At 32.2% G+C, this 21,742-nt stretch overlaps 2 protein-coding genes across 2 annotated transcripts in view; one reads left to right on the forward strand and one right to left on the reverse strand.

Moving 5' to 3' along the window:
• The window catches only part of LOC150104852 (uncharacterized), a 53,769-nt gene extending 36,230 nt beyond the window's left edge, over nucleotides 1–17,539 (forward strand). Inside the window, exon 3 of the mRNA XM_090396011.1 lies at nucleotides 16,014–17,539. Coding sequence (XP_090252137.1) covers nucleotides 16,014–16,787 — 774 coding nt within the window. The 3' untranslated portion in view covers nucleotides 16,788–17,539. The remainder of the gene's footprint in view (nucleotides 1–16,013) is intronic.
• Nucleotides 1–21,742, reverse strand: part of LOC150104851 (uncharacterized) — an 867,921-nt gene that overhangs the window by 396,486 nt on the left and 449,693 nt on the right. The window lies entirely within an intron of this gene.

Here is a 21,742-nt window from a genome sequence, read left to right on the forward strand (position 1 = left end):
CAACACTGCAACAATGATAAGTTTCTTAGAACAGTGTGCATGTGCATTGATCATGGGTGGATCTCTTAAAAAATGGTGAAGGAGAACTATCAAATTTAAAGAAAGTAGTGGAGTTCATTATGTGTATCCCTGGAACAAATGCATGTGTTAAAAGATTATTTTCTCGCATGAATGCACTGTGGACTGATGAGAAAAACAAACTGTCTGTAAAAACTGTAAAGTCATTCTTCAGTGAGGATTGTGTAGCTTTTCATGATGACATGATTCTTAAAAACAAAGAATTGTTAAGTGAAATTCATTCTTCAGAAAAGTATTGCAAGAGTGAACAAGACTGATTGATTAATAAGAATATTGTCAGGTGAGAAGAGCATTACTGTATTAACAATCTATTTTGTATCTATAATAGTAAAAAACCATTTGAAGGCAACTTAAAGTGACTTAATAAAAATATGCAGCCTAACAATTGGATTTACTATTTGTTTACTTATACTTAGTAAAGTGTGCATAGTAAACCTTACCACGCACACACTTGGAAAGTTAGAATCATTTTTTATTTTGTAAGACTGGCATATGTGATGGATGTCCATACTGAACTTTCACCCTCAGTCATAAGTGTCCTGTATTTTTTTTAAATGTATCTGGGATCCCTAGGGAAACAGCATATTGTTCAGAATAGATATGCATGTCAGAACACATCAAAGAGGTGGGGAAAAAGAGAAACATAAATCAGAACTAGCATCAAGTACCATGGCAGTGTATAGAAATAGTTTCTTTGTCAGAGCATTCAAAGTCATCAGAAAAACATGGTATGACTATACATCAGATTTGGCTATCTTTTGTCAAAAATCTGGTGCACAGATCTCATGCATGTGTGCAAAATTGTTAGTCTTATTTCAAACATTCTCTATTAATGTTACTATTAACTTACTTGTTGCTTAACTCAGTCAATGTAATATCAGTTAGTTTTATTTCATTTCCCTGGAGAAGTGTACTATAATGTACACAAAATTAGTAGAGATTAAAATTTAATTAAATAATTGTTCAACGGTACCCTTATGAAATATAAACTGGATATAAACCTTCATGTTCCACATTCACAGTAGTCTACAAAACAATATAGTAATGGGATCTCTAGTGATTCATATCTATCAAAAAGTATCTGGGAGTATACAGAATAAACCGCAACTGGAAATTGGAAAGCATACTTGGGTGAGGGGGGGGGAGAACCAGCTTCTTGTCAATGCCATGTTTCTCTTTCAGAACAGACCTTTATTACAAAAGTTTTCAAAAAGAATTTGTGGTTGTTGTGATTTCATCACATCATCTTGAATCAAAAGTGGGGGAATGAAACTTGGAAGGGTAGTGTTTGGAATGCACTGATAAAATGTAAGGTATGAGAGTTGAGCTATGATACACTATATTGAATCTACAGAAATCAAATTATAAATTTAGCACACAATGTGTAGCACATTTCATCTTTCCCTTGATGTGAGGCTCAGTAGCCTCTCATGGCCAAATAACTTAACTGTGTAGAAACTTAATTAATGCTGTGATAGGATGGTCAGTCCTGTCTACAAAATCTGCTTTGTTTCTATTAATTGCAAGTATTTCCAAGCTAATTTGTTTGTTTTGTTGGATGAAAAATCGGTGGTTTCTGGGAAGAGAAATCTGTCTTTAGCAAAAGCCATCATAAAAGTTCTTTGTATTTCAGATTGGATTTATACCTAAGTCTTTCCAACCAAATGGGCATAGTTGTTACCAACTGAATTATGTGACTAAATTTAACCCAATTGTGATTACTTAATAACAATGTGGAACATATTGTTCAAAAAAAAAGTATCACTTATGTAGTTCATTTGTCTTTATTATGCATTTTAAACTATTATTATTATTATTATTATTATTATTATTAAATGTAGCCATTAACGGAATCAGAGGTGTAAAATATTGGCAAAAATTAATTCTTCAAGCCACACATACCCTTTCTATGTGTATATTGGAGAGGAGGGGGTGCATTCTGTAGAGATCCAGCAATGCACTGCCTTTTCAGCTCCCTGAAAATTTTCCTTGTTTGTCAGTAATAATAGAGGTATGAGAGTAGTATCTCATCTTTGCTGGGGATATTGAGATTGATATTAATAGTGAATGACTTGAGATTTCCATGTAGCATATTTGGACTGATTAAATAAGTTAAATAGCAGCCACTGCCATGATTAGTTTTGAACAATTTGTTTAGTTATGCCTTTTACAGACTTTCATGTTATATGCACAAAGTTCTTTCTACCTCAGTTCTGTAGAACAGCATTCCCCCATGAAGTATTTCCCCAGAGACTACACTCTCCAGCTCTTCAAAAAAGAACATCATCGGATTACTTTCATAACATCTAGTCGCATACCAAAACATCTAGTGCGTGTTTGACAGACTTACTTAAGAGCATTATTGAGAATAAATATGGATATCATTTTATTTATATATATAGTGTTTATACACTCCATGTGCACTTTGACTTCAATAACTTTGTACATACATACATTTTGAAAGAATCAATTTGTAAATGACAGCAAAGCAAATTTTATAAATTTCAGCATATCTACAGTATTTTCCAGTTCAATATAATGCTTCTATTTGATCCCAAAAGCTCTGCTTTCTGGGTCAAAGCTCTCAGAATTTGGCTTATTGTTTACAGATCCAGTTTTCAAAACTTCACTGTTTTCACTTGAAAATTGAATTTCTATAGAATAATATGTTATCTTTCTCACAGTTACCACTTCTTTGGCTAATTCAATTACAAATTTTGCAGTAAGTATGACACCTTAACAAAATTTGTTTAGTTATGCCTTTTACAGACTTTCATGTTATATGCACAAAGTTGTTCAAGTTGAAAAGCATACATGGATTTTATAAGTTGCAATAATGAAATTACGTAGTGTTTCATGCTGATGAATAAAAACCACTATTTAAAGAATATAATTGTTAATATGATAATATTAATTTTGCATGAAATAATGCTTTTATCAAAACCTTTGTCTTTTAGCTTATAACATTAATTTTTTTTTCTTTTTTCTTAACTTAAAATTAGAAATTGTACTGATTGAAATTTGTTGATCAAACAGAAGATCCTTTATTAAGCTTTTTTTATTACACTGAAAAAAAAATCCTTTTTTAGAGTTAGTTGATTAGTTGAAATTATTTTTTTAAAGCTTAGATTTTGTCATAATTATATGCCTAGTTTTTTTCAAAAATGTTTCATCAGCTGGAAAGATTTTATAACATGAGCCTTTTCTTTTGTTAGCAAAGTTAAGCTTAAACAATAGTATATCATTTTAATACTCTTTTTTCCCTCCTTGTAGTTTTTAGGTGAAAAGGGAAAATGCTTCTGGGATGTTCCTAGATGTTTTCTCCGCAAGGATGGTGTATTGCCACTCATTGAATGAATAGTAGGATTCCTACTAACTAATAATTTGGCACTGGAATATTATACTAAAAATTTGGTACTCACATTTGTGTATAGCATTTGTATGTAGCTGTGGCATAAAGGTAGTTGGTTTACATGAATTGAATTCCACCGTTTTAGCCTATGGTTTAAAACTCATGAGTTTTGATATGCTAGTTTTTGTTTCTCGCAGTTTACTTGATAAGTATTATGAGTATTATGATATTCTTTAGCAGCATTCCAAAAGCATACTTCACTTTGAATATGGGAAATGTTTTCTTATCATGTATATAAAATAGTATGTATATAGTGATTACGCCATTGGTATTATGTGTATAACCACATGCTGCTTTTGATCCTGGATGCGTAAGGTTTCTAATTCACTTCTTTTTATCTATATCACATTCATGGAACTTTCTCCTTATATACCATATACTGTTCTATTTATATAGCATATGGCATGTAACATAGAGAACATTATGTGAAAAGTAGGAGTGCAATAGTGTCAACCAAATGAATACGAGTACGTAGTTGTCAGTGATTATACAGCAATGTTATTTGTCCAAAGTTATTTTCCAACTGCATTTTCTATATGCTTACATCAAGTGTATTATAGCAACAACTGCCATTATAGCTTATATGACAATTATTTGTTACAGAATTGCTAAAAGATTTTGCTACTGCATTATGTTCTGCATAACAATTATCAAATGAAAAACCTGATTCAGGAAAATTATAGAAGGCTCCCACTAAAACACTCAGCATTAGCGGTGTCAGCTTTAATGGCTACACTCAGTGCTTTTTTTTTTTTTAAATAAATAAATAATAGGTACCAGTACTCATTCTTTACTAGCAGGAAAAACTGAAGATTAAAAGGATATGAAATTAATTATCCTTTAATTATCCAAACATTGATTGGGTAACAGTAAAATTTCACGAGGAGAATGAAACTGAAGCAAGACAACTTCCTCAAGCAGCATGTGACAGAAGGAACTTGAGGTCAAAGAGTGTTAGATTTGATTATAGTGTCAGATGGTGTTTTAATTAAAGACGTAACTATTCTGCCTCGTTGGTGACAGTGATTGTGTGGTATTTGCTTGGAAAGTGGCTAAGTTTATGAATGTTCCATTCAGAAAAGGTTACATGCTGAACTACAAAGCAAGAAATTATGATCAACTGAGGAGTATACTGAGTTCAACACAATAGTCTCGGTTGCTGGATGGAAAGAATATTGACAGTGCATGGGAAGCATTTAAAAAAATACTTAAATGATGCAGTATCAGAATGTGTCTCGAGAGTTCAAAGAATAAATAGAATAGAAGTCAAATGGATGTGTAACCATATCAAGCAAGCAAGAGATTCATCAGAAAAGGAATACAGTATAAAGATGATATCTATTATGAAAATTATAAGCAGCAGCAGGCTAGAAGAGTCACAACTATTGTATGGAAAACTAAGTCTGAGTATGAAAAGAAACTGGCTCTTCAAGCTAAAGATAACACCAAAGAATTCTATTGATATGCTGCAAGTAAAAGCAAGAATGAATATGAAAGAATAATTATTGACTGCAGATGGTGTGAGGATGACAGATGCAAAAGAAGTTGTTCAACTAATGCATGCCCATTTTGCTAAAAGCTATCAACATATTGTATGCAACATTGAACTCATTGCTACCTCTTCATTGAATGAAGAAACTCAGGTGTATAAAGAGGAGGTATTAGAGCTGTTGCACAAACTGAATAAGAATTCAGCAATAGGGACTGATGGGATATCAGCTCGGGTACTAAAGTGTTCAGCTGAACTGAACTAGATATCCAATGTCTTATTATATTGGTAGGATTATGCTAGAAGAAATTGATCAAGCTAGGGATCATGGAGTGTTAGTAGACAGGAAATTGAAGTGAGCCATGTAGCAAAGATTGCAAATACAATTCAAAAGATAATTGCAATGCTGAAATGAACTTTGAGATATAGAGATAGGATGTCATTTTGCTTCTTTACAAGGCCTTGATAAGACATCACTTATACTGTTGCATGCAGGTCTATATAATCGGGATTGGGCTATATAATTTGAGTCTCAGAACAGGTAAGATTCCACAGGAGTGGAAAGAATGTATGGTAATCCCATTGCACAAGAGTGGTGCAAAGTATTCAACTATCACCCAGTCAGTATCTCAGGAGTGGTGGTGAAGATTTTGGAAAAATTGGTTAGGGCTCGCAGTCAGAAATGGGTTGACAGAGAATCTACTTTGCAGTGAACAGCATGGGCTTACTAAGGGAAGGTCATGTTTTAGCAACTTGCTCACATTTTATAATGTTACCATTGAGCAAGAGGAATGAATACACAATGATACTTTTGGATTTTTCTAAGGCTTTTGACAGAATATAGTATGGAATACTGTTGCATAAATCGAAGAATATGGGTTTGGATTATAAAATATTAGTGTCGATAAGAGGATGGCTGGCTGACAGATATTAAAAAATGGTGTACAGGAGATGTGATTCTGCAAGAATTAAGGTAATAACCAGTCGTGTACCACAAGCATCAGTGATTAGTCCATTGTTATTTAATCTCTACATTAATGACATTGGGAAGGATATGACAGGTGGCATACAGCTGTGTGCTGATGATGTGGTACACGACTGGTTACCTTAATTCGTATCAGAATGCTGCTGATGTGCAGAATGATTGAATAGGCTGGAATTATGGGCATGGGAAAATGGATGTCAGTAAATATAAAGGCATGCACTTTGGCACGATTAGATATCCAATGTCTTATTATATTGGTGGGATTATGCTAGAAGAAATCGATCAATATAGGGATCATGGAGTGTTTGGAAATTGAAGTTCAGGAGCCATGTAGCAAAGATTGCAAATACAATTCAAAAGATAATCGCAATGCTGAAATGAACTTTGAGATATAGAGATAGGATGTCATTTTGCTTCTTTACAAGGCCTTGATAAAACTTCACTTATACTGTTACATGCAAGTCTGGTGTGGTTTCCATGGTCATTCTGATACAGTAGAGAGAGAGTGCAAAGGAGAGTTGTTAAAAATGACATCAGGATTGTGGAATATTGATTATGAAGATAGATTGAGAATTTGTAGGCTGCAGACACTAGCAAACAGAAAAAGAGGGGTGATACGATTGAGAATTACAAATTTCTGAAAGGATCATACAGGATTTCGGTTGATGGAATATCATTTTATGGAGGGTGGGGAAAGGTCAAGAGGGCATCCTTGGAAGCTGTGAATGAATGCTGCTAAGAAGAGGATGAGGGCTCGATTTTTCTCATGATTGAAATGGATTGCCATTGAATATTGTGTGTGATAGCTGGTGCATGTAGTATGTGGTCTTACTTGATGAGTTATTGACTCCCTGGAGGTTTTTCTTAATTATAATAAAGAAAACTGAAGAGGTATTTACTAATATTGTTACTTCATAGTGTGACAGACTTTTATTTTTTAAAAGATAGTAGCTGTTGCTGTCTGATATTTCCCAAAAATGGGCAAATTCATTGTTTGCTTATTTCTTAGAAATCTTCATACCCATCTTCTTCACTGCAAAAATTCCAATTCATTATATAATGCATATTCAAGTCTCGCTGTACACCTCCTAGAGAGTACGGTGTCAGGAATTGATGATTATATCCTATCCAAGTCTCTCTTGATAATTTATCCAGTTATACTTTGCAGCTCCCCCCTCCTTTTTTTTTTCAATCAACAGTCTAACAACCTGACTATACATTTGTCATTCCTTACTGCTGGATGTGGAACTATTTGGGTACAAAGACTGTTTTTTTTTTTTTTTTTTCATGATCTCTGTAGTTAAAACTCATCATTTTTCCACTTGTTTTTAATTTCTTAATTGTGAAAGATGAAAAGAAACAAGTAATTCTTTTCATTTTCTACTTTATAGTTCAAGAACAATTTTTATATTACTTCTTATAGAGTTTGATAAACAGAGCACCCATGAAAGTTGGTATAAAACCTAGTAAAATGATTTATTGAACAAGTTCATGAGGGGGATGGATAAATGGACTCTTGTTATACTTGACCTTGAGGTAGGACACAAGAATTTGTTGAGTGTTTTCTGTTTGTATATCTAGTATATATTGGTAGTTTAGTACCAGAGTGACAATGACTAGGTAGTGAGAAACATCTCCAGATACCATACTGCATAGATGTGCCAGAAATGTAAAGCTTTATTACTACACTAAAGAAGAAAAAAAACATATAGTCAAAGTCCATATATACTTTGAGGTGCAACTCACATGAAACAGCCTGGCATGAATGTGTTAATAATATAAACATGAAAATAATTTAAAATTCTAAAAATGGTTATAGCAAATATCTTAATAGGCTTAGTGAAAATGCAAAATTCATTAAATAACTAAGCTTATTTTGAATTTTAGATAAACATGTAAAATTATTAGTAAATATTACAGATTTCTAAATAAGCCCATCTGTTTATGTCACACGCTGCTGTTTAATACGGTGCCAGTACACCATGCTGTTGCACCCCCCCCCCAAAAAAAAAAAAAAAAAGCTCTGGCTATACTCATTATAATAAACTTTCAGAAGTCTCAGCTGAAATCTCATTTCACTACAGCAAACATTCCACTACTACTACTACAACTTTCTTTCATCCCAAGAGATGAAATAACACTTCAGAAGTTTGAAGGTACTGAAGTGAACCTAACTCCATGAAATGTTCCATATTCTTTAAAAATTGGTGCTGTGGTGTGCTCTATCGTGATCATAAATAATTGGATTTCACAAAAATGTATGAGAATGTTAGTGGACATTTTCAGCACATTTACCATGATGTATCTTCAGTATGTATGGTTCGAATTGTATTTTTAAATTTCCCCAACTAATTGGTATGTTACATGTAATATGCAATAAATAAAAATTGGAATTTATTGAATTTTTGATTATGTGTGTGTGTGCTTTGTATCAAGATTATGCTTGTGAGGTGTCAGTTCAGTATGATCAGTGAATGCGAAGCTTGATTTGCATATATCTTCTCATGATTTTCTTTCTACTATTCAAGGTAGATTAGTAGTTTTGGTCATAGTGCTCTTGTATTTAATAATGTCAAGTGGTGAGGTTTTTTTTTTCTTTTATTGTTTCATTTAAAGAATATTAATATATGAAACATTTCATTTTTTTGGTGTCTTTCATATGGGTTCTTTGAACATATTTTGCCAGCTTGCTTGATTACTACTAAATATGAGTTTTTTTTAGTGTAATTTAGCACTGAAATTAAAAAATTACATCTAAATTACTGATGTTAAAAAGTTGAATATTCTTTTGTTTTCCCAGAATTGTTGCTATTACTGTTATAACATTCATAAAACTTCCTCTAGTTAAAAACTGAAAATCCAGATTATTTACTGTTTTTTTTATAAGGTCATTAATTTTTCATGATATCCATAGTTAAGATTCTGTGTACTTCTGTTACTAAATCAAATAGAGTATTATTGATGATATGAAATATGCAGGAAATGTAAAATTTAATTTTTCTTGCATCTTTCGATTTTAAACTGAAAATAACAAATTGCAATAAGGTAATAGTTTAAATATCTTACTGCAGTTCACTTATATTCCAGATATTTCTCTCTCTCTCACTCGCACGCACACACAAAATTAGCAATCATGTCTATCTATATGTGTCTGAACTAATATCAGGGTTTAAGCCAGTGTTTCTCAACTCACATGTAGAGTGATAAATGATTCCATTTTTCTATTAGTCTAAGCATTTTAAGTCAATATAAATTATTTAATTAAATTAATATATTCATTAAAAATATAATTAATCCAATGTAGCCCTAGTTAGCTTGTAGTGACAGCACACTTTGGTTAGGAAGACCTAGGTTTGAATTCCCTCTGGGAAGCAAGAAACATAAAGGGCTTTTCAGTTTAAAGTGGGTTAGCTGAGATCCTATGAAGAGGTTGAAAGCCCCCCCCCCCGAAATCTGGGTCCATTGGTCCTGGGGGACAAACTATCCAGAGAACTATGACAAGCATAGCAGGTTTCGGAAATAAGATTAGCCATCCTGCTATTACTGAAATTAGGTTTCTAAGAAGTCCAGTTAATTGACATAAGGCACTAATAATATAAACAGTACATTATAAAATAAAAGCATACAAAAGTAAAGGCAGAATTCTTTTACACGTGTGTAGTATTTTCATTTATTTCAAAACATGATAGAGCTATTTTGCTTTGAACTAATGAATATAAGACATGATAGACTTTAAACTAGGATAAAAAGTTGGTATGCAATTGCCCATGGTCCAGCACTTGAGAAACACTGACATAGACTCTCACTGAATATTAGACGAGATGGGCATAAAAGGAGGTAAAATTTATTATGAAAATATGGAATTTGAGCTATATTAATTAAACTTACTATGCTTAACGTAAACAATCAGCTTTATGTTCATGAAGAATGTCATTACTTATTCCCATTCCTGTTTATGTCTATGTATCTGTTTTGAATCTTTCAGCATATATGATTTATTGAGAGCTATTTCATATTATCTCCTAGTGGTAATCTTTTATGTTTCTGAATGTTGACCCCACCACTACCTTCATCCATTGCTCTATTCTTACTTGACTAGACATGAGTAGGGTTTGACATGTATTTGATCCTAGGCATCTGATTATCATTTTTGTCAAATATTTACAGATATAGTAAGTTAACTTTTTGCAGCTGAGAAGTGGTACTGAAAATTAAAGATGAAAAATTAAAATTTATATCCTCCAAAATTAGGATTTCTTTTTCTCAGCCAGCAACTTTTTTTGTGATGGAATCAGTTATTTTATTAACAGATTAAAAGTGGGAAGTAGAATAAATGTATTTTTTACATATATATGTTGAGGGTATTTGCAAATAATTTTTACACTTTGTAATATTTATTACAAAAAAAAGTCTGTACGCATGCACACACATAGTAGTGAAATTTATACCACTGAAAAAAAAAAAAAATTCAGTTTCTAATGCAGTTGGGATAGTTGAGAAGAGGTTAATGTGGAATCTAGACTTTTCATATATTTTCCTAAAAAGAGCATAGTTTGCATAGAACACTTGCTTATGCAAAGGTGAAAAACCCCTGAAGGCCTTCACTTATATGAACAAATCAAGGACAGAGTTTAGACAACAGTGCTCACATTGAATACTTCTCAATATATGAGGATTGTTCTTATTAATGTAAGTTTTACTTCTGTAATCCTTTTTTTGTAATAAATATTTCAAAGCAAAAGTTCTTTGTAATAACTGTGTATGCATTGCTTTGGCAAGTTTATTAGGTACATCATCCACCAGTAATTAGCACCCTACCATCCTTTTGTTCTCAAAATGGCCTTCTCATGGGAGGTGGACTTTTGGAGTACTCATAAGTACTCCAAAAGTGTATTCATGCAGAACTTGGCTATAGTTTACACATGTCTCAGGTTGGACTTAAATGGATTTCTCTAATGAAAATCTTGTTGCACCTTATCCCACAGATTTTCAGTTGATTTGAGATGCAGTGACTGAGCAGACTAATGAACATGGTGCATAACCATGCCAAATGGATAAGCTGAGAGCATTAATGGGTGTCTGTCAGCTATTGTTCTAGGCTGTAATTCAGGCATTATTCCACTATTATTGAGGATCCAACATATGTCAAAGCCCCTACACCACCAATCTGGAATGTTGCCACCTAACATGATGCATTGATTTGATTTGTGTAGCTTTCTTTATACTCTGGCATTGACATCATGCCAACTGCTGGAACCTTTTCCACTCATTCATTCTCAGTGGCAATGTTTATGTTGCTTACTGTATTTTTAACTGATAGGAATGAATTTTTGTTGTATGGGATTGTCAGAGCAACTAAGGCCAATGTATTATATCTGTAAATTGTGTGTACTTATCGCCAGTTTTGTGGGATGAACCAGTTTCTATGCAGGAAAATCTTGTAACTTCTGCATGAGACCAACTCACCTTCAATTGAAAAGCACCAATAGTGAGTTGCCATATTGTTTTCTAGATGGCATTCAGACCTAGGTTTTTGAGCAAAGGGCATTGTTGATACCTGGGATATGAAAGCTCTGACAGAAATTAATCTTATCTGCTGCTGCTGTACCTCTTCTGTGATAGGGTCCAGTGTATTGCATCATATATACTATACATAATGTACTGTATAATTGACAATTGCAGCTTACATTCTAGTTGAGTTTAAACTCACTGAGTCCCAAATTTGTTCATCAGTCACAGTGCTATGATAGATGAAAACTAATAATTACTTTTTGTTTGTGTATAAGAGCCTTCATCACTCATTTTGAAAGGACTATACCTTTTGGATGGAAAGACTTGGGTTCAGATCCAGTTTAAAATTCAAAGAATTTATTAGGAAATTTTCATATGAAGGTAGAGATTCACTCCTGGAAACTTGTTTTCATTCCACAAGACAACAAACTTTCCAGAGAATGCACATAACTGACAGAATAACAGCCTGGGTAGATAGGATTAACTGCTATCCTGTGGCATTAATTAGATTTCTAAGTATAAGAGAAGATGAGGTGAGTGTTTGTTATAAGAGAAGATGAGGTGAGTGTTTGTTAAATCTGTGGAAAAAGTAAAAAAAATTTCTTTAGAAGATTAAATTTAATGTTTAATTTTTAAAAAGTTAAATTTACGAAATGTTAAAGGGTAGTTCACAGTTATGAACTATCCTTAATAAGGATAGTGATCTCTGATATACATATCAAAAATATAATATACAGGTATCCCTTGCTTAACGCGGGATTTGATTAATGCGGTGAAATTAATTGCGGGAATCCCTTGATACACACGGCAAGAGTTTTGATTAACACGCCTTTAACCCTGCGGAGCTTGCAGCTGATTTCATAGATACATGCAAAATGTTTAATATAAATATTCTTACACAATTCAGCATATAGCTTGGAGTATAAGATTTCTAAGTATAAGATTTTCATGAGTAGCTGTGCATTCATATGTTACGAGTGGTATTCCGCACTGTATTTTGCTGTCAGTAACACATGTTATGTAAAGGTTTGTGATATTCAATAGTAAATTGTATCTGAGAGACATACCGCGACCTCCGATGTTATTATAGTATGATTTAGTTGTTGTTTTTTTTATTCTTTGTTTAATAGTTTCTAGATTGTAACTGAAAATAAACCATCATGTATTACTGAAATAGAGAGCCAAAGGCTTATTTATCATACATCTCCTCTAGGAGATGTGCTTTACATTATGGAAAATACTAAGGAAAGTGATCTGGAGCTTACTCCACCTTTACTATGAGTTGCCCATAAGGTTGCTTACGCTTGCATCAGCCGAAACTTTTAGTTTCTATATATTCGGCATGAAAATCTTGTAGTTTCTATATTCGGCTATGAAATAATGTTGGATTCAATATTAACTTAATTTGTACCATCATGTATTATATTTGCAGTGTTTTTTTCTTTGTTTTATTGCTTGTTTGCCAAGATGTGGAGAGTCATTTTGCTTGTTATCGTAGAATTTATGCCGATAAGAAAAAAACTAAAACTGTTCAAACTACTACTCTTGATAACTTCTTTTGATAAAAAAAAATTGCACTAAATAATGTAGGTACAAGTATTTATTAAACATTTACTTTGCATTCATTTTTTATCTTTCCTAAAAGAGAACCATATAAAACGAATTATTAATACAGTAATCAATCATGGACGAATTGTAATTTTTACCATTGATTATTAGATTTGATTAACACGGTGACATCGAGGGATTAATTAACCGCATTAATCGAGGAATACCTGTATATGATATTTTCCATGACTGGCCTGATAATTAACTGTCATGCTATGCATGACACAGTTACTTAAGATCATCCTGCTTTTGTATGCTACCACATTAAATTTTTGAATGTTTTGAAATGAACATGATGCTTTTGTCTAACAAAGCAGTATATTTTGTAAGTAATAGAAATGTGCCTAATAAATTGGTCGCTCTTGTTTCCAAGAGTCACAATGTTGTTTGTTATGATCCTTTAACAGACAATGTTGTAGCTCTTTTTGGGGTAGTGGGAAGGTTATAATTCAGGTTTGTGGACCAGAATCAAGAATGTAATCATCATTTCAGTGTAGAGATTTTTCACCAGAGTGGGTAAGTGGAAATATTTTGGGTTGTTTAAAAGTAATTTTGTAGCAACTAAGTGAAATGCTTTTTGTGATAATTGTGATGATTTTATTTTTCTTTGAATGTGTATAGGAGGAAACTTCAAATATTTTGTGTGCACGAAAGCAAAATATTTAGATGCTGAAGTGTGTTGCTTACTTTTTTTATTGTTCATTAATTTCTGCAAAATTTTCGTTTATTATTGCTTGTTACAATAATGTAATGATATCTAAGGTAGCATACTAATAACTGCAACAGATAAACCAACTCTTTCAAAGCAATTTTTAGAGTGCACAAAGAATAGCCAAAAGGCCAATTTTTGTGTTGCTTACATGAGTTAAAATAAGTTAATGTTCATTTTCGTTTATGCAAGTTGTCTGTCTGTCTCAGTTCTTTAGTATTAGTGTTTGTTATTCTTGCTATGTTAAGCAAATAGTAAGTAAAGGAGCTATACATTTATCAAACAAATTTTACAAACTGGGGGGGGGGGATGGCTTGAGTGTTGCTTATATGTTTGTGCAGATGTTTGTTCTGATATAATAAATGCATTAACATCAATCTTTAACAATTCCATACAGATTACGGACAAATATTGGCCCACCCATTGTATAATGCTATAGGTTTACAAGCCCTCTTTGTTGGTCAGATTGATATATATATATCCTGCCTAGGCATGGATGTTTGTGATTGTCTTTCACCTTCATACATACAAGTGAATAAACACTTCCCCAAGATGGACTGGGTCACCATGGGGATAGTAGACCCAACCGTCCCACATTGGGAGAGGCTTTCACCCCTGTAGTGGTTAGAAAAACAGGCTGAATATCATATATATATATATATATAACATTCATCAAAGCTTGATTTGCTTCCTCAGTTTTAAGAAAAGGCTGGTTATATTCCACTAATTCGAGCCCTACCCAAGGGCCTATGAGTTGTGAATACATAAGACTAATCGTCTTATGTATTCTGCTCTAGTTCTTTCTTTGATCTTATTGTGCAGCATTTGTGCTTCTGAAATTCCCGAATATTTGTAGCTATCTTCGAATTTTATTGCCTTGATTATTTCACCATTGAGCAGCTCGATTTCGTTCATATCTTCAAACTTATATATATATTCACCTGAAAATGTATCTGTTATATGATATTATATTTGCCATCCAACTCCTTTTAGCAAGTGCCAGTAACAGTACAGCTATTACATGCTACATTGTACAAATAACAATGTTATATTAAGTTCAGAAGTCTACCTTACTTGCAGGTATATTTGCTTGTAGCAGCAAATGTATCAAATGCTAATACACGTATGCATTCTCAGTCTTGAAGTATGGAAAATAAACAGAAATATAACATCCATTTTTTATATGTGAAGCTATGTTCTGTTTCTTTATTCAAGTTTTTTTTTTATTCAGCTGTAAACATTTTTTCATAAAACGTTTGACTATGATGTGATGCACAATTCAGCAATGGTTATACAACATTTCAGGTCGACAAGAAGGTTTCTTGTTTTTTTTTTGTTAAAAACATATTTAGTTTATATAATATTTTTAACAAAAAATGGACCTTCACATTTAGATTCTAAGAGAATCCTTCTACTGAATTTATAGAATGTCATGCTCAGTTATTCTGTTAGTTTGATCTCAATTACCTTTGCTCTGAACTCTGAATTAATTATTTACTCATTATTCTTACCCAGTTTTTCAAGAGATGACCTTTTGTTTTCTCTCTTCCCTTCCCACTTTACACATACCTCATAACTCATAATCTGCTGAAAGCTCCACACCAACTTGAATGCTATATCACATTTTCTCCATCTATTCTACAACTTGAATTTATACTCTACATCGCTCCTCATGATAAATGTAAAGAGCCCTAATGTTGTCTTAATTACTCATGGTAACCCATTTTGTGTGCAATAGCCTAGGTATAATTTCTAATCGGTACTTGATAATAAAGTGGAACAATTGCCTGATTTGTTTCTACTATTGTCATCCTACTTATTAAAGTGGCAATAATCTTCATGAGATCCATAATGTGTCATAGATTTCTGCATTCTGAAGTATCACTAAATTTATCTGTTGTGAAACTATTAAGCGTGTTTATTCTCTTGAACATATTTCACCAAAAATGTCACTTGTGAAACCACCTTCAATATCATTAACACATAAGTTGAACAGCAATGGTTGCACAACACTCTTTTTTTTTTTTTTTTGAAATTATCTCATAAAATTATTTAATTTCTTTGTAACTGTAACACATAAAGCCATGTATGTGATTAATGTGTTACTGTTGTTTATAACCAACAACATTTTAATTATTGGTTAATATCAAGTTAAAAATTCTTTATTCTGCCATAAGCACCAGAATTTGTATTAATTATGGACTTTTCAACTTTATTACAGGTATGGACTCGAAATTATAAAGAAGTAAGAGGTATCTGTACTGGATATATTTTAGCTTTCGACAAGCATTGGAACTTGGCTATGTCTGATGTTGATGAAGTATACATGAAGCCTAAAAAGACAAAAACACCATTTTTGCGTGAATTACAGCCAGGAGAAGAAGATTTAATTCCTGAAATGGGTGCTAAAACAAAAGCTGAAACTGAGGGTACAGAAAAAGCTGATACAGAGCAACAAGAGGAGGCAGTTGAAGAAGAAGCTACCGAAGAAAAGAAGGCTGAGGAGACCTCAGAAATGGAAATGGCTGAAAGTGATGCCCCTGATTCAGAGAAGGTATCGTCTGCTAATACAGAAAGTGGAGAAGGTACAAAAGAAGCAGAAGTATGCGACTCATCCACTACAGAAAAAGAAAGTGATTATAATTATCCATCCAAAGAGGCATTATATGGCAAGTGGGAAGAGCAGGAATATTCTGAACAAGTATCAAGTACACAAGAAGCAGCACCAGAAGAAGAAAAATCCCAACAGGAGGAGGAGGAGGAGGAGCAGACTGAACAGAGCACTACTGTTAATGGTAATCAGGGTACTATGGATACAGACACTCCAGGAGAGGCAGCAGAAACTGGTACTGTAGAAGGAGGAGCAGGAGGATCAACTGAAGAGAAAAAGAAAAAGAAGAAGAAAAAGAAGGGGCCCAACATGTGCAAGCGTCATGTTAGTCAACTTTTCATTCGTGGTGATAATGTTGTTATGGTTGCCCTGCTGGAAGTTTAATGTAGCAGTATATGCACATCTGTATTTTAAAAAAAAAAAATTTTTTTTTTTTTTTAAATTTCTCTTTTCCATGGTTAATCTGGCATAAAAGGCAGTTATCATTTAACCGGCCTCCTTAAAAGAACAGAAAAAAAAAAAAAAACTAATAGGGTTGGTGAATGCATTCCCCAGTTTACTGATCGTTTTATTGTGTTGGGAGTTCCCCAGTCAGTTTGCTAACTTTTATTCCATCTTTGCCTCAGAATATGTGAATCACACATTGAACAGTTCTGTCTCTGTTACTGCTAAAACTTTGCTATTGCGTAATTACTGTAGAATGTCCAAACTTCTCGCATTTTGCAGTCTTAAACTGGATTTTCTTAGTTTGCACAAGGTGTAATGTGTGGTCTCAGTTGTGTCTGTAGACCATTGTGCAAGTTTTAGTTTTTGTTTCTGTGCATGTGTTGTGTGTGTACATATGTGTGATGATCCTCTGAAATTTTATGTATAATTTTTTTGTGCTTCCTCAAACCTCATCTCTACTCCTGGCCAATTTTGGAATCTGTTAATGCAAATTTTTTTTAACCATTAAAGCAGTAATAGTAACATAAAATCGTGAATTTGAATTGTATCAGTTTAATTTGCATTTAGTCCTTTGTTATCAGAAGACATTTGTAAACTTTGCCTTTCCAAAAATATTTTGATGCAATGCCAAAGGACATTTCCATTTTGTTTGTAGGACATATAAGATGCATTAAACATTCTTTTTTGTATTTGCTAGTCATCGTTGATGTTTATTGAGGAGAAATTACATTTGGTATGGATAAGTTTTCAGTTAGCTTATTTTCTGAAATGTTTTGTTAAAATGTATGTACATGTTTGATTATAAACAGAGCAGAACCACATTACAGGGATTATTATTATTATTATGGGGCTTTTTTTTTTGGATTTATAATGAATGCAGTACACTGTTTAATGTTTCAATAGTTAAAAAAAAAAAAAAAAAAGATGAAATATACCACATCAGTTCTCCCCCCATATGTGGGGAAAGAACTGACGTGGTACATTTCATTCACTAAATTTAAAGATTTCTTTAAATTTAGCAGATTTGTCCATTTGCAAGTTAATTCATTTGAATAATCTGAAATATTTTCATTATTTTCCCATTTGTATCTTCCATATATATTAAAATTATTTTTCTGTGTGTGTGTAGTGCTGTAAAGCACATTTTCATTATTCTGAAATGAAGTGCACTGATTGCGTGTGTGTGTGTGCGTGCGTGCGTGCGTGCGTGCACATGCATTTGCACCATTTTCTCTTTTCTGGTGGGAAACTTTCACACAATTTAATAAGAAAAACTGTCAAGAGCTTTATTATTATTTTATTTTATTTTCAGCTAGTGTTTTATATAAATAACAGAGAAAAATAATTATCATGGTATTTGTGCATAATAGTATATCAGAATCTACAGTGCTTTCTGTAAAAGGGAAAAAATAGACGAGAATAAAAACATGCTATAGATCAGCGTTTCCCAAACTTTTCCTACGATGGAACACTTCACAAATCCTGAAATTTTCACGGAACACCTTGGTTGTTTTGTAATGTATTAATTGTTAATTTAGTTGCATTTTTATTAATTAATAATTGATTAATTAAACATAAACATCATTAAATTAATTTGTGCTAATTTTCATTGACATATCTCATTCTGATCACCAAAAATTTATAATATTTGTTCATATATAAAATATTTATTCATGAAAAATCCTTAGAAGACTAAAATACAAATTCCAGGAGAACTTCTCGCAGAACACAGTTTGGGAAACCCTGCTATACATGAAGAAAAGGTAATAATGGCAGTCAAACTTGTGAAATGCTGAATCACAATGATTAGCTTGGAAAGGGATATAAGTTGAACATCAAATGCGAAATATTTTTCTGAATTGAAATATTAAAGCAAAGTTCAGGTTTTTTTTAGCAGAAAATTGTCAAATAAAACATGGATAGTTATTTAACATTTATATAGGTTCAACACTAAGTTTAAAAAAAATAAAATAAATAAACTTGGATTTTAAACCTTTCTAACTAATGTTTATAAAAAGTAACAGACCGTAGCAGGATATGACCAGTTAAAAATTGAAATTAAATTATGAGATCAGATTTTCTTTGTAAACATATAAGGATATGGAAAATTATTGTATGTGAGTGTTTGAAAGACATTAAATGAAAATACCATGCATAAGAAAGACACTACTTTCAAATTAATGCAGGAAAATTTAAAATTCATCATGTAAATCTCTTCACTCAAATACTACCATATTTTCAATCATTTACAGTAGTAATAGATATATAATTTCAGTAATGTAAAATCATTTAAATGCAGCTTAATGCAAAATTAAGCTGCAGAGTAATTTGATATTTTATATCTATAAAACAGGGTGCATATTAATACGTTATTAAAGTACATATTTTAATTTTTTTTTATGTCCCCTCCCTTCTTGAAGTAATTTATAAAAACTTATAATGCTGTTGCATTCAGAAAGAAATGAAAACAAAAAGAGAGAAGTGTCTTTATATTTCTTACAGGAGAAATGTGTAAATATTGATGTAAACATTAAATGTGTGCTTGCTTGATCTCTTTTTTTAATTCTTGCATCCTCCCCCTTCCATGCCCTTCATTTATTTATATTATATCTAGTCACTAACACTAAATAAGCAAATGCTGATGAGATTTTATATGGTTTAAATATATTCTTTAGCATTATAATAGGGCTGTAATCTGCTGAACAAACATTGTTTTATATGAGAATATATGAGGGAGTGAGAGAGAAATTGTTGTAATGCAGCACAACTGTTTATAAGGCTATTATAATATTTATAATGTATTAGCTATTTAATTAAACTTGGCAATGAAGCATAAAGATTTTCATACAAGCAAAATTTCTTTCTGCCTCCTTTGGTATAATAAGAATAAAAGGCTGCCGAAAATGGGGAGCCAAAAATTATCATAGTAAACATAAATATAGCTTTAAAAAAGTTTTTATGTGAATTAGCATATATAAATAAAATAAGTATGAATATAATAATTCATTAGCTGCTATGAAAATGTGTAAACCTGGCAGGAGGCAGAATTATAATTTGATTTTAAAGTACAGTTCTTCATTTAGTGTAAATGAAATGCCATAAGCACATTGCAAAAATCTAGGGATCGTTTCACACACACAAAGTATGAAAATTTTGCATGATGCATCTTTGAATAGCATTTTATCACAGTTTAGTGGTAGCAGTGAATTTACAGAGACTGGTAGAATATAGCATCAACAATAATTGTAAACCAATCTTATTTAAAGACAATATTTCAAATACTATCAAAATCTCTGATCACTTTTTTTTGAAGTAACGCAAAAAAAAAAATGAATTCAGACCATTTAGAGGTGTTACACACTAATAGGCAACAATTGGGATTAAATGTATTCTTCAGAGGGTTACCTGTTGACATTTGAGACAGAAAGAGATGATCTATATGGCATTTAGAACAATTAGCATCACTAGAAGCAAATGGGAATCACTCATTCATATATGGGAGTCATGTACATACTTGAAGAATAATTTCAGTAATTTAATCATTTAAATGATTAGATTTCGTATTAATTTCGTATTAGTAGCTTAATACGAAATTAATTTCGTATTAAGCTATCAACTTAATTTCGTATTAATAGCTTAATACGAAATTAAGTTGCAGTGTAATTCGATATTTTATGTCTGTTGCCAGTTTAGTGGGCCTCCAGCAATGAATCTGCTGACTCCATGGAGGTTACTAAAATAATAATAATAATCACAGTACACACACACAGGGTTTTTTATGCTGTGATAGTTTTGATCCACAGCTAGACTTGTCAGTACTTATCATAATAGTAGTCAAACCAAATTGCAGTTGTTTGTGGTTCCTTTGCTGTTCTCATTTAGAAATACAGGTTAGCTGCATGGGCATATAGCATATTATCAAGTGAGGGATAATTGTCATACACAGCACTGTTAGTATTTTGAGAAAAGCAAAACTAAATTGATTCAAAAATGTGAATTACAGATTTTTTCGAATCATTAAGAAATTTAAGCCCAATTTTGGAGATCAAACATCATACTTTCAAGCCACTTCAATGAGCAAGGTTTCAAAGTCTCAAACTGGTTACTTTTACAAACATCTGTGAATCAAACCAAACTTCTTTGCATTCATTTCTTTCGAATTTTGGGGAGGGAAATGTAATATTAGGGCCTTGGCAAATATTATATATACAGGTTTCTGATTTAGCGCATCCTTTATTGTCTTTCTAATAAGAATTACTTCTATATAAATGTGCTTAGATATAATAGATACATTGCATATAGCGATATATCTATTATATACATGGTGCATAAGTTTCTTGCATCCTTAGTTTTAATAATTTAGATGTAACTGTTCCTTTATTTTTGCAATGTGTAGTAAGCATCTAATGCAATAATAGAAATTGATTTCTGTTAGTAGTGATGAACGTTTAGCAGTAGTTGAGTATATAAAAGTTGCCAAAAAAATATGAAACCAAAAACATGTAATTATCTGTGTGATTGTGAAGTGTGTTATGATAAATGAGATACAAATTGATATTTAAAAACTGAAATGTAGGAATTTTTTTTAGTAATAACAGCATTGCTCATTTTCATAATCAGTTTCATAGAGAGCAACTTATGACAGTGAAAATGATCTCTTCAAAGGTGAATTGGTGCTCACTGAAAATGAATCATTTCAAAAAATGAGTAAGAGAATATGCAGAAATAAGTCTTAAAAGAGAGAACAGTGGAATAATCCAAGAATACTTTCTCACAAAAAAACTGTATAGTTATTCAATAAACACTAAATCAGTGTTGTAACACATGGAAATTTTAATTGTACATGTATTATTAGAATTACAGATTGTATCCATTTAAAGGAGAGTGAATTA

Source organism: Typopeltis vanoorti, chromosome 7 (assembly GCF_054136105.1).
Source record: "Typopeltis vanoorti isolate ZY-2024b chromosome 7, IOZ_Tvanoo_1.0, whole genome shotgun sequence".
Classification (NCBI taxonomy): Eukaryota; Metazoa; Arthropoda; class Arachnida; order Uropygi; family Thelyphonidae; genus Typopeltis; species Typopeltis vanoorti.